This window comes from Euprymna scolopes, chromosome 45, assembly GCF_053919585.1.
Source record: "Euprymna scolopes isolate OS-2025 chromosome 45, ASM5391958v1, whole genome shotgun sequence".
Classification (NCBI taxonomy): domain Eukaryota; kingdom Metazoa; phylum Mollusca; class Cephalopoda; order Sepiida; family Sepiolidae; genus Euprymna; species Euprymna scolopes.
Window position 1 is genome coordinate 29,099,810 of NC_136526.1, and position 12,644 is coordinate 29,112,453.

At 38.7% G+C, this 12,644-nt stretch overlaps 1 protein-coding gene across 1 annotated transcript; it reads left to right on the forward strand.

Annotated features, from left to right (window-relative positions):
• Window positions 1-1,619: 1,619 nt before the first annotated feature.
• Window positions 1,620-3,350, forward strand: LOC145269135 (uncharacterized). The gene is made up of 3 exons (XM_080124741.1): window positions 1,620-1,912; window positions 2,412-2,557; window positions 2,743-3,350. Exons 1-3 carry the CDS (start codon window positions 1,620-1,622, stop codon window positions 3,348-3,350), a joined length of 1,047 nt encoding a protein of 348 aa, XP_079980867.1.
• Window positions 3,351-12,644: the final 9,294 nt, after the last annotated feature.

Consider the following 12,644-nt stretch of genomic DNA (forward strand, 5'->3'; position numbering starts at 1 on the left):
CTCAGCCAAACAACGGTTATGGAACTTCTTCAATTTCTTCAGTTTAGAATGAATGCCAATTTTAGACTTCACCTTATAATACCAAAACTACAGCCATAAAAAAGAATTTTTCTGACTCATGAGGCTATTTACTATTATTTTTAACATGAGAGACAAAAATAAATAAACGCTTACTGCTTTCTTCTGCTGCTCCACTCAACCAGATTTGAAAACTATGACCGCATAAGCAGGATCAAAACCCAATGATCTCTATCTCTGCAGGAAAATTATAATAAAAAATAAACACAAAACAAAAGCTAAGAGCTGATTTGACTGACTGACAGGGACAGCTTCAAAGAGACAATGTTGTATCAGTCGACTTCCTATTTCATTCCTCCAACAACTAACACTTACCTTGAATCTTTCAATGGCGATGTTTTTTATCTTATAATACCTCTTTTCTTGTAAGAGGCTTTCACTGATTTTTTTGTACTCTGCCTAGATTGATAACGGTGTAATGTCTTTGTCAGAATTTTATCTTGCTTCCAGATAAATTCGACGCTAAAGTAACTAACCGGAAAAAAAAATAACAGCATGGAATAAAAAGGGTGTTGGTGGGGGGTGGGGGGTTAAAGAATAAAGTATAAAGGTCTTGCTTTGAAACGAAGAAGAGATTTTATTCACAATAAAATTCGTTGCAAATTTTTCCCTTTGCGGGCATTATATTTAAAAAACGCCAAGGTAACATATAATGAAAAGAATAACACTGGTTTTTATAATGAAGATGTCGTATCCATGAATGAATACAATAATAAGATTCAAAATAATAGTTCCTAATCTCACTCTCATATGGAATAGATTTTAGGAGCGTACTCACAAATTGAAAGCCAGTCAGGCACGTGCCTTTTTCTTTTTTTTTTTTTTCGTTTAAAGTCTTTTTAGAATTTTCTCTCCTCCATTTGCATGCAAACCGTAGACACACAGATGGATTTCAGAAGTATGGCCGCGTCGCATGTCCGGGGTATTCTTGCTGGGTTTTCTTCTTTGAAGGAGGCTCCAAAATTCCTTGTCAGCAGTGGGCAATGAACACGTCCAATAGCCATGTCGCAGAAACCAAAAAAGAGGGCGAATCTAGCGCTGGGCTCGTGACGTCATCACGGAGCTAGCATTTCCCTTTTCTTCCAGTTCAAGGGAGTTTCGTACAAACCCAAAATGTATGAAATTAAGAATCAAAAAGATACAAAATACAAAAAATCAAATACAAGAACCAGATAAAAAATAATAAATGTAAACAGGAGGGATGTACTATTATTGGTACAAAAAAATTCCAACATCTTAAACAATAAAGAGAGATAACCTCTGCTGTCTCAGGAATTACAGCTCCTGGTGATATCCAGGGATGATCAGTCTGTATATTTACCAAGTACAATTTCGAGTGTTCGGTTTTCTCTCTCGTCTTAATTGCTGTCCATCCTCATGACAGTAATAAGCGATATTTAGCAAGTATTGATTACTTACTACGCTGATCATCACATTGGTGATGAGGACAGAGTTACCTACTAAAAAACAAAAAAAAAAAAAACAAGAAAACACAAAAATAAAAAACGGTGCCCCACTGCCCCACGTGTTGCAAAACAAATATGGCTACTTTACCACACAACCCAGAATTCGACTGCAAGTCAGAAGCCAAAGCAGCAAGATGGACAAAATATATTAGCAGATTAATGAACTATTTCATCATCGCCAATGACGTAGAAAGTGATGAAAGACAAAAAGCAATGCTGCTAACGTTTGTGAGTGAGGCGATGAACGATCTCATTGACGAATTGCCACCCGAACAGACCACACCGGGAAAAAGCGAAACCCACTTTGACAAACTCGTCTCAGCCGTGCAGGATCATTTTAATCCACAAAATAACACAGAATATAACCGGTTTGTATTTCGTAACATCAAATAAACTACAACCAATGTATTTAATGTATTTCGTAACATCAAACAAACTACAACGAATGCAGAGGATTTTTTACCGAAAATTAAAAGAAGCAGCAGCTACATGCCACTTTGCAGACACGAACGCTGAGAGAAAATCTCAACTGATAACAGGTTGTTTATCAGAAAAGATTCGCCAAAAGGGTTTAATAAACTCAGACATGTCATTACACGATCTGATGAACTATGCCAGGACTACAGAAACAATAACAGCACAGCTCCAACAAATGCGCTTAGAGGACGCCACAAAACGACCTACTGCCGCAGTAGTAAACAAAGTCGGATACAAACAGCAACAGCAACACGACCGTCCCCAGCAGATTCGGTGCCGAAATTGCAACGGGAAATACTCACACGAATGAAGACCAATGTCTTGACCTGCATTCCAGAACCAATGTGCTTACTGGCAGAGATGATGACATTTCATCTCTGTCTGTTTCAGGAAATTAAATGACGAGAATAGACAACAGAGAACAAATCGTCCCCCATGTCCACAAGCCCAAACCAGTCACCGGCCGGTGAACTGCATTGAAGATGACCAACAGAACTCAACCAGTGGTAGTGACACAGAATATGTATTTCATACAGGTAAGATGAAAAACCTTCCCTGTTTTGATGTATCTTTTGGCAATGGCCACCAAATGTTCAATGTGTTAATTGACTCAGGAGCCACTATTAACATTTTGTCTGAGGCAAGCGTGTAAGACCCACACCCCATCTCTGACCCATAAAAACTGTGATATCTGGATTTGGTGTCAAACAAACTACTCCAGTTCTCGGTCAATTTAACACTCTCTTAGAGTTTGGGGGCATCTCCTGCCAAGCTGATATACATGAACTCAAGAGCCTAGAAAAACCCATCATCGGCTGGGACACATGTAAAAGACTCAAATTATTATCAGCAAACAAACTCCCAGTTAACCACATTAGCAACTCTGAGACACAAACGCCACAGACAACCCTCAAGCTTCTGGAGGACTATGCAGACCTGTTCAATGGCTTAGGCAGACTTAAAGGAGAAAAAGTTCATCCACACATAGATGGAAATATACCACCCATCGCTCAGAGATACCGCAGAGTCCCCTTTCACATAAGAAAAGACATAGAAGAACTGATATGCAAAAATGAGGAACTAGGAGTGGTTGAAAAAGTAGAAGGACCGGCTCCATGGGTATCCCCTATTTTGGTGGTACCTAAAAAGGGCCAAAACAAAATCAAGATTTGCATCGATATGAGAGCAGCAAATGAAGCCATCAAAAGGGAACACTACCCAAACCTCAGACTTGATGAGCTGAAAGCCATTCTATCAGGAGCCAATGTATTTAACAAGTTTGACCTTAATCAGGGCTACAACCAGTTGGAACTAGCTGAAGAGTTCTGATACATAACCACATTTGCAACACACCTAGGCCTATGTAGGTACAAGAGGCTATTCTTCAGTGTCAACTCTGCCAGTGAGATATTTCAGGAAGAAATTAGCCAAGCCATCAACATCAGTGATGACATCCTTTGCTTTGGATTAGACCAGCAAGATCACGGCCTGAATCTCCACAAAATATTCCAACAACTATGCAAAAAAAGGCCTCACCCTGAATGGCAGCAAATGTGCATACAACAAGAGGTCACTGGAATTCCTCGGACCCACCTTTGGTAACGAAGGTATCAGACCAAGCAACCTTAAAAAAAAACAATCTTTGGACTACCAGACCCCAAAAACGCATCAGAAGTCAGAAGTTTGTTGAGGATGACTAACTTTTGTGGTGCACGGTTCATTCCAAACTACGCAATCCTGACCCATAAACTACGTCAATTAACAAAAAAGAACATACAGTGGTCCTGGACTGAACACAACACTGAATGTTTACAAAACCTCAAGGAGGCCTTAAGAAAAGCATGCTCACTCGCCTACTTTGATCCCTATAAACACACCAAAATACATACCGATGCCGGTTCCATAGGTATATTTGCGATATTATCACAAGATGGACAGGTAGTACTATTCGCAAGCCGGGCACTATCCACAGTCGAACAAAGGTACTCCCAAACAACGTGAGGCACTTGCCATCACATGGGAACACTTTCACATATGTATTTTTGGGGCCCCATTTACGGTCCATACAGATCATAAGCTCTTAACATCAATTTTCAACAACACTAACCCCCAATTATCAGTACGCATCGAACGTTGGGTTTTGAGATGTTACGACTTGGCTATCTCCACTGGGGACTGTAGAGATAGGATCGCAACAATAATAAAAAAAAAAAAAATTTCCCGGGATTTAAAAAATAAATACGAGAAGGGATTATCCAAATTCTTTGGAGACAACAGTAAAACACAAGACAGAAAACCACAACCGAAATAACAAACAAAAGGCTGATGGAAATTGTGAATGAAAGTTTATTTATAACAACACCAAAAAAAAAAAAAAAAAATGTAAAAAAAAAAAAAAAAATGCAATTGTTTTGATAGTTTAAAATATAATGAGTGAAAGAAAATAAATTGTCTTTATCGAGAGAGAATATTCAAGTTAAATATATGCCAGACCCAAATACGACATTTTCGTACTGATCATTGTCGTCTGCTCAGTTCAAAACAAAAAGAGAGTAAGAGAGAGAGAGAGAGAGAGAGAGAGAGAGAGAGAGAGAGAGAGAGAGAGAGAGAGAGAGAGAGAGAGATTTTGTTTCACTCACTGTCTTAGCGTCTTTACTTCTTTCTTCTTTTTATCCGATTTCCTTCCAAAAAACTGGCTCCAAAATATCTTACGTGGACGCATTTTCAATATTCATCAAATTTTTTTCCGTCTTATCCGGCTTCCTTTTGCAAAAACTTATTCCAAATACACCAGGTGGACTCCTTTCCAATGTTTATTAAGCGTGCCGTCCTCAGCTTTATCAACTGCAATGCTATATTACTGCTAATATTACAACTGTTTGCAGTGTCGCCGTTGACGACTGCTTTGCTCAGTAGCAAGGGGCAGACTCTGTTTTTTTTTTTCTCTTGTAAGTGTGCCAGTTAAAACGCCCCCTCTCTCCATATATATTTTTTCACCTCCCCCTGCTCGCAGTATCGCCGTTGACGACTGCTTCATTCGGTAGCGAAGAAGAGCAGACTCTGTTTTTTTGTCGTTCGTAAGCACGCAGGTTAAAACGCCCCCTCTCTCCATATATATATATATTTTCACCTCCCCCTCTCTATACAGCCTGCCAACGTTCGCTAGCTGGTTTCTTTCTTTTTTCTTTCTTTCTCCTCTACTGTCAGCGCTCGTTAGCTATTCTCTTTCTTTTCTTCTTTTGTCCACTCTCTATATATCTCTTCCCATCCTCTCTCATTGTGATTATTTTTTTGACTGAGCGCAGAAAATAAAAAAAAATTCCTATTCTCTCTCGATTTCGAACAACATATAAAAAAGATAATTAATTACATTTTATTCTTCTAAAAATGTAACACACAACACAACCATACAATATGACTGTTATATACCGACCAGGCCATGACAACCCAGCTGACTATCTCAGCCGCCATATAATGCATCTGCCACGAAGCAACAGGGAACAGAAAATAGCGGAGGAATATATAAACTACATTCCCTCAACTTCAACCCCCCCCCCAAGCAATGGCAATCGATGAAGTTGCAGTGAAAACTGCAAAAGATAAGACACTCAACACTGCCATTCAAGCTATTCTCACTGACATGGCAACATTGATAGCATAAACAAAGCCACATTTCACATCCTACATGCCAACTGTGATGAACTGTCACTAACATACAAGGACAGCATCATTCTGAAGGGACGCCGGATATTACTAGCTGAAGCCTTACAAGACAGAGCTGCTAAAATAGCACATACCAGCCATCAGGGCATCGTGAAATCCATGGCCCTCCTCCAGGAAAAGGTCTGGTTCAAAAACATGCAGTCCTTGGTAGAAGAAAATATCAGGAACTGTCACACCTGCCAAATCAGCACCCACAAAACGGCAAGGGAGCCACAGCAAATGTCTCCACTACCAGCAGCCCCATGGACAGAAGTCAGTGCTGACTTTGGACACCTCCAGAATGGAAAGTATCTTCTTGTTCTCACAGATGAGTACTCGCGCTCCATTGTTGTCGACATCCTGGACTCTATCTCAACAAACTCGGTCATACCCCATTTGGATAAGATATTTGCCGAACTTGGGGTACCAGTATCTCTCAAAACAGACAATGGCCCACCCTTCAACAGCTATGATTTCAAAGCATACGCCTCCATCACCGGATTTAGACACAGGAAGATAACACCTCTATGGCCCCAGGCTAATGCTGAAACAGAACGATTTATGTACACTGTAAAAAATCCATCAAAGCTGCCCTAATCAAAGGTAAAAGCTGGAGGCACGAGTTATTCAAATTCCTGTTAGATTACCAGACAACACCATACTCCACCACAGGCGTTTCCCCAGCCTCAATCCTATTTGGCCAGACCATAAAAAACCATCTGCCACATTTAGTTATACCTATAATTGGAGACCGTAGCATTAGGGAACGTGACACCCAAGCCAAGGAAAAAATAAAGAAATACGCTGACAGAAAAGCATATGTAAAACCCAACAATCTGAGTGTGGGTGACACAGTCATCATAAAATTTGAAAATCACCCCTTCTCAGGTACATGCTATTATAAAAAACCTAAACACCTCAAAAGCATGTGGACCAGATCTCATCCCGGCTGTGCTATTAAAAAAATGCTCTGCCGAGGTCCAAACTTTACAACAAATGCCTTAACGAATCTTGTTTTCCCGACTGCTAGAAAACCGCCTCTGTGGTACCAGTCTTCAAGAATTCTGGTGAAAGAACTGACCCACTAAATTATCGCCCTATTAGCCTCCTCCCGCTTTTCGGCAAAATATTTGAGTCCTTAGTTAATCAAGCCCTAGTCCAGCACCTAACAGCTGCTAAACTCCTGACTGACAAACAATATGGATTCAGGCAAGCCCCTTCAACAGCAGATATCTTAACTGTAGTTTCTGAACGTATATACCGTTCATTGGACAAAACAGGGGAGGGTAGAGCGGTGGCCCTTGATATATCTAAGGCTTTTGACAGGGTATGGCACGATGGTCTTCTAAGGAAAATTAGATCATATGGAATCACTGGGAGAATTCATAATGTAATTAAATCCTTCTTAAGTAATAGAAAAATCAAAGTTGTCCTCGACGGTCGTACATCCAAACAATATGACATAAATGCGGGAGTACCTCAGGAGTCTATCCTTGGACCTCTATTATTCCTGATATTCATAAACGACATCCCTAATAAAATTGTTTCGGAGATGGGTATATTTGCCGATGACACCACTCTTTATAACAGATATGAGGGGAAAACAAATGAACACATATCCAAGGAAATGGCAGAAACACTAGAGGATGACCTCCAATCCGTAGTGGAATGGGGACAAAAATGGTTGGTCACATTCAATGCTGCTAAGACTAAGCTTGTTTCCTTCAATAACTACAAAAAACCTTCTCTACCACCAATAGCAATGGCCAAGAACACATTGCCTGAAAGTACTTCTTTTAAACTCCTCGGCCTAACGTTTACAGGGAATATGAACTGGAATAGATACATTGAGAGCATTGCCAAGGCTGATGCAAGGAAGGTTGGCTCCCTCTACCGTGCTAGAAAACTACTTATGCCTGACAGTATCCTATACCTCTATAAGGCAAGCATTCGCCCATGTACTGTTGTCACATCTGGGCTGGTGCATCTGCTGCTTGTCTCTCGCTCCTGGACAGGGTTCAAAAGAGAGTCGCCAACCTGATAGGTCCTGAACTGTCATCTAGGCTTCAACCTCTGTCCCATCGACGAGATGTTGCATCCCTCTGCCTGTTCTACAAATACTTTAATGGTGAATGCTCTGACGAACTGCAAACACTTGTACCTCCCCGACGTAACTACCCCCGACAAACCCGACAAGCTACTAAGTCTCATCCCTTTACAGTAGAGATCCCTAGATGCAAGAAAGCCTTTTACTCCAATAGTTTCTTCCCCAGAACTGCGGGTCTTTGGAACTCCCTTCCGGGATTCTGCTTTCCCAACTGCAATGATATGCAGAAGTTCAAGTGTAATGTTAACAAACATCTTTCTACTCTTCTCCCTTCATAATGACCCCGCTAATTAAGTCCCTAATAGTAGCCCCCTGCTTCAAAGTGGCACTGTGCCTTGTTTGGGGTGAAAATTGAATTAAAAAAAAAAAAAAAAGTGACCTCACCTCAAAGGCACTCACACCTTACCAACCTCACCCGCTGACTACAACAAAGAAAAAGGAATCCATGATCACTGCCACACAAAAGGGCAACCAAATTACAAGAAATGCCAGCTTCTTAAAAAAAATCCCCAAGCTACTAACAAACCCTACATATAACCCACCCGAATACTCCTCATCTGAAGATGAGGGACCCACACATGTGACAATACCACCAAAACCTAAAGACAACCAAGGATAACCTCAGGCGTTCAGTCCGGATAAGACGGCCAACGGCCACGGCCACCCAAAAAATTTGATTGCTACACATAATAATTCATAATTATTATTTTCTTCACTTAGGTTGACAGATCTCCCCTCGCACAGAAGTTGGACCCATCGGCGCAAGTACTCTAGACACATCACGTTTGAATAAACTCTTTGATATATATTAAAAAAGAAAGAAAGAAAAAAAAGGAAAAAGAGAGCATTGTAATGTCTTAAAGAATAAAGGGAGATAACCTCCGGTGTTACAGGAGTTACAGCCCCGTAGACGATGAAAGTGTTCACATGCCCATGTGATGGCAAGTGCCTCACGTTCTATTTGGGAGTACCTTTGTCCGACTGTGGATAGTGCCCGGCTTGCGAATTGTACTACCCATCCATCTTGTGATAATACCGCAGACATACCTACAGGACCATAACTCCTGTGACACCACAGGTTATCTCCCTTTGTTCGACTGTGGATAGTGCCCGGCTTGCGAATTGCACTACCCGTTTCTTGGCCTTCGGGACAAGATCAAAGTGTAGTATCTGTTCCGGCAGATACTGCACTTAAGATAATTTGTACCAGTCAATGGAGGGGAAACCCTCTATACTGGGACAATTATTATTTTTGGTAACCAGAGTGACCCCTTTTAGGGGAGCTGGTTTTTACCTCACATTAAAAACGGCCTTGTGCCTAATTTGCTCAGTGGGGGAGCAAATAAATACCATCTGTTCTTCAGATGCATTGCTGCACTTCTATTTCTTGTTCTCTTACGGTGGAGGAGAAATCCTTCACGACTGAGACAATTTTTATTTTTGTACCTTTTTCTCCACGTTAAAAAACGACCCTGGTGTCTAACTCTGTCCCGTGGGGAGCCATAGTAAATAGGTACCCGTCCATCTTGTGATAATACCGCAGGCAGCGCAGATATATCTACTGGACCGTAACCCTGTGACACCAGAGATAATCTCCTTTTATTATTACAATGCTTTTTTTTTTTTTTTAAATATATACCAAAGAATTTATTCAAACATGATTTGTCTGGAGTACTTGTGGGGATGATCAGTCTGTATTTTTACCAAACACGATTTCGGTGTTCGTTTTTCTCTCTCCTTAATCGCTGTCCATCCCTCAACCTCACAACAGTAATAATCGATATTTAGCAAGTATCGATTGCTTACTACACCGATCATCACAACAGGCCATCCACGCTTTTTAAAGTTTAATTACTCTGGACTGTAAGTAATCAAGTTGCCATGAGGGATCGTTATTCTTTTAATTATTTATGAGCGAAGAAATTTTGTAGTCTTAAAAAAATTCATCAAATAACTACAAATTAAAAAAATCAGTGTCGCTTTGAGTATTGGAATTTGATTTGGTAGACTGACCGATTCCACAGTTATTAAGATTAGATCCTTATGGGGCAATTCTTGGCACTAAAGTCCCTTTCTCCACATTTTCTGAAAAGGATGAATCATCACAAAGCGTTGAACAATGAGAGAAGGATCCATTCCAATATGTTTCCACTAGTGCTGAACCATTGAGTCAATACAAAGAGTATAATAACATTTGGAAAAAGAATTCGAGCAACTGCAATAAGCAGCCACACACTATTTAGCTGTAACGCTACAACACGACTAAGATCAGCATATGTCAGAGTTTTTTGGGAATTTTTCACATCCCTAACACAAAACTGCGAATAAAATAAAAAAAAAAACAAACTCGTAATTTCTCTTTAAAAGTGGGTTGTTTATTTTCTTTATGGAATATACTTCCAAAATAAACTATTAAAGTTGTTTAAAAAATAATAGAAATATTATTTTTATTTAAAAAAAAAAAAAACAGCGTTTACAAAGTACCTGCGCACATTCATACAGCCATTTTTTTAAGTAATGAAATCAATTGAATTTTCCGAGTTAAATTTTTTTAAATTTTAAATTCAATAAAATTTTTTTAAATGGTTCAATTTTTACAATATTTTCAGGTTCAATGTGAACTTTTATGCTCTTTCCAATAAACTGAATATAATATTCTAGACAAGCGTTTTTTTTATTCACCCCCCCCCATTTTAAAATGTCTATTCAAATGAAAATAATTAATTTCTCACCTCAAATTTATATATCACAAATTGAATATAAAAGATCACTAAATAAAATGATCTAATTTAAAACAACAAAAAAGAATAGTTATTTGCAATTTTACCTCTACAGTCCAAAGTTTAGAACTTTTTCTTAAAAAACCACGTTGAAGTGAAACCTTATAATCTTGTTATATTGCCCAGAAGATTTTGTAGAATTACGACAATTTTTTCTATTTCATTCAATGTTTATTTTAGATATTTAAAAAAAAATAGTTTTATTAATTAAAAAAATAATTTTATTAATAAAAAAATATAGTTTTATTAATTAAAAAATATATAGTTTTATTAATTAAAAAAAGTAAGTTCTATTAATTAAAAAAGTTTTATTAATTAAAAAAATAGTTTTATTAATTTAAAAATAATTAAGTAATTAATAATAATTAAAAAATATATAGTTTTAATTATTCAAAAATATATATTAAAAAAAAGATGATTTGACTTTACAAAAATTTTAAATTTGGAAAGAAAATATAGTTTTGTCAAAATTCACACTCATTTCAATAATGCATAATCATGTTTTATTAAAAATTAAAAAAAAATGTTTATTTTGTTTATATATCTATAAAAGTGAAAGTGTCTGTGTGTGTGTACATTTCCATACGCAATAACTCTGTCAATTTTAAGTCTACAGGCTTGAAATTAGATATACAGGGTACTGAGATTTGGGAAAATCGATGTGATCGGCTTTCTGCCAGAAATTTGGTGATTAAGGGGTCAAAGTTCAACGATTTGACCTTTGAGAACTCTACCAAATTCCTCCGGCAATTTTGCGTTAACACACTTGAAATTTTAGATATAGGTTCCTTGGACATGGATCTAACTTAATAATTTTATTTGAGCCCAAAACAATAAATTTATTGTTTAAGGGTCATAATAGGGGTCAAAGTTAAAAAAAAATTGACCGCTTTTTTTTGTTTTTTTTTTGCTCAACATACACTTCCAAGTACCCGGGCAACGCCGGACTGAAATGCTAGTATATAATAAAGTAAATAATAGTATATTACATGGAACCGTTTGAAGGGACGAAAAGACTTTATTCTCGAGCGGACAGAATGAAACTCAAAACACAAACTGAAAAAGTAAACACAAATGGAAGAGACAGACGACAATTCAAAATATGATGTTATCTCCCTTGACCAACATGTGATTATAATTTGATACTGCGTGACGCCTTCTTTTCCTTCTTCCTTTTCTCAAGATAAGGGCTCATAGAGCCAGTCAAAAAGATTAGTAACAGTTTTTCAGGTAGGATCGTTTCACTTTACGTCTGGGGGGACGAGCATGTCTTTGTCTATCCACTGTCAATGGGGTGGGGTGTGTTGTGTCTATTCTGTGGGAGGAGTCAACTGGAATCTTCTCCTTAGTCACAATAGGGGTTTGGCTGGTTGACTACTTAGTAGTAATCTCTTGTCGCTGGCTATGCTGCTAATCATCTCAGGAATGGCGGGTTTGGTATGCAAGGTCAGGTCGCCATCGTCACTATCATCTGGGTGTTCAAGACTAGTCCTTGGGCTCTTACCTGGATGAGAAGGGTTCCTGAAGCAATCATCTTTGGGACCTTGTATGTACAAGCCCTTACCTTTGAATGTACATCCACTCATTTTGTTTGGATGAAACTAAGTATCACTCATGTCCTTTATTCTTAGATAGGTCACTGTGAAGGTACACAATGTCTCCAACATTCACCTCCACACATGAGCGGTTGGGGGCCTTAAATAGCTCACTGTAAACATGATTGGCCTTGCACCTATGATGCTGCTCTTCTATAAGATCCATATCATTGAAGTGTTCATTAGTAAACTGATCCCTGTGATACAAGATTTCTCTGGGGGACAATCCTAGTGACCCAAACCTACAGTTCAATGGGCAACATGCTACAGAGAGCGAGACTGTAGAGATCTGCGAATCAGCTGGGTCCAACTTGAGGAGCTCTCACTGGATATCTTGAACGGCCTTTTCAGCAACAGGGTTATGATTGAGGTTTTTAGGGTTACCTATGTCTATTGAGATATGGAGAGTGAGCAGAAACCAATTATTTTTTAAAGGATT

Coding starts and splice junctions, on each gene's coding strand:
- LOC145269135 (XM_080124741.1), top strand. CDS start 1,620: ATGGCTACTTTACCACACAACCCAGAATTCGACTGCAAGTCAGAAGCC. Junction 1,913..2,411: donor AATAACACAGAATATAACCG/GTTTGTATTTCG, acceptor TGTCTGTTTCAG/GAAATTAAATGACGAGAATA. Junction 2,558..2,742: donor AGAATATGTATTTCATACAG/GTAAGATGAAAA, acceptor AAACTACTCCAG/TTCTCGGTCAATTTAACACT.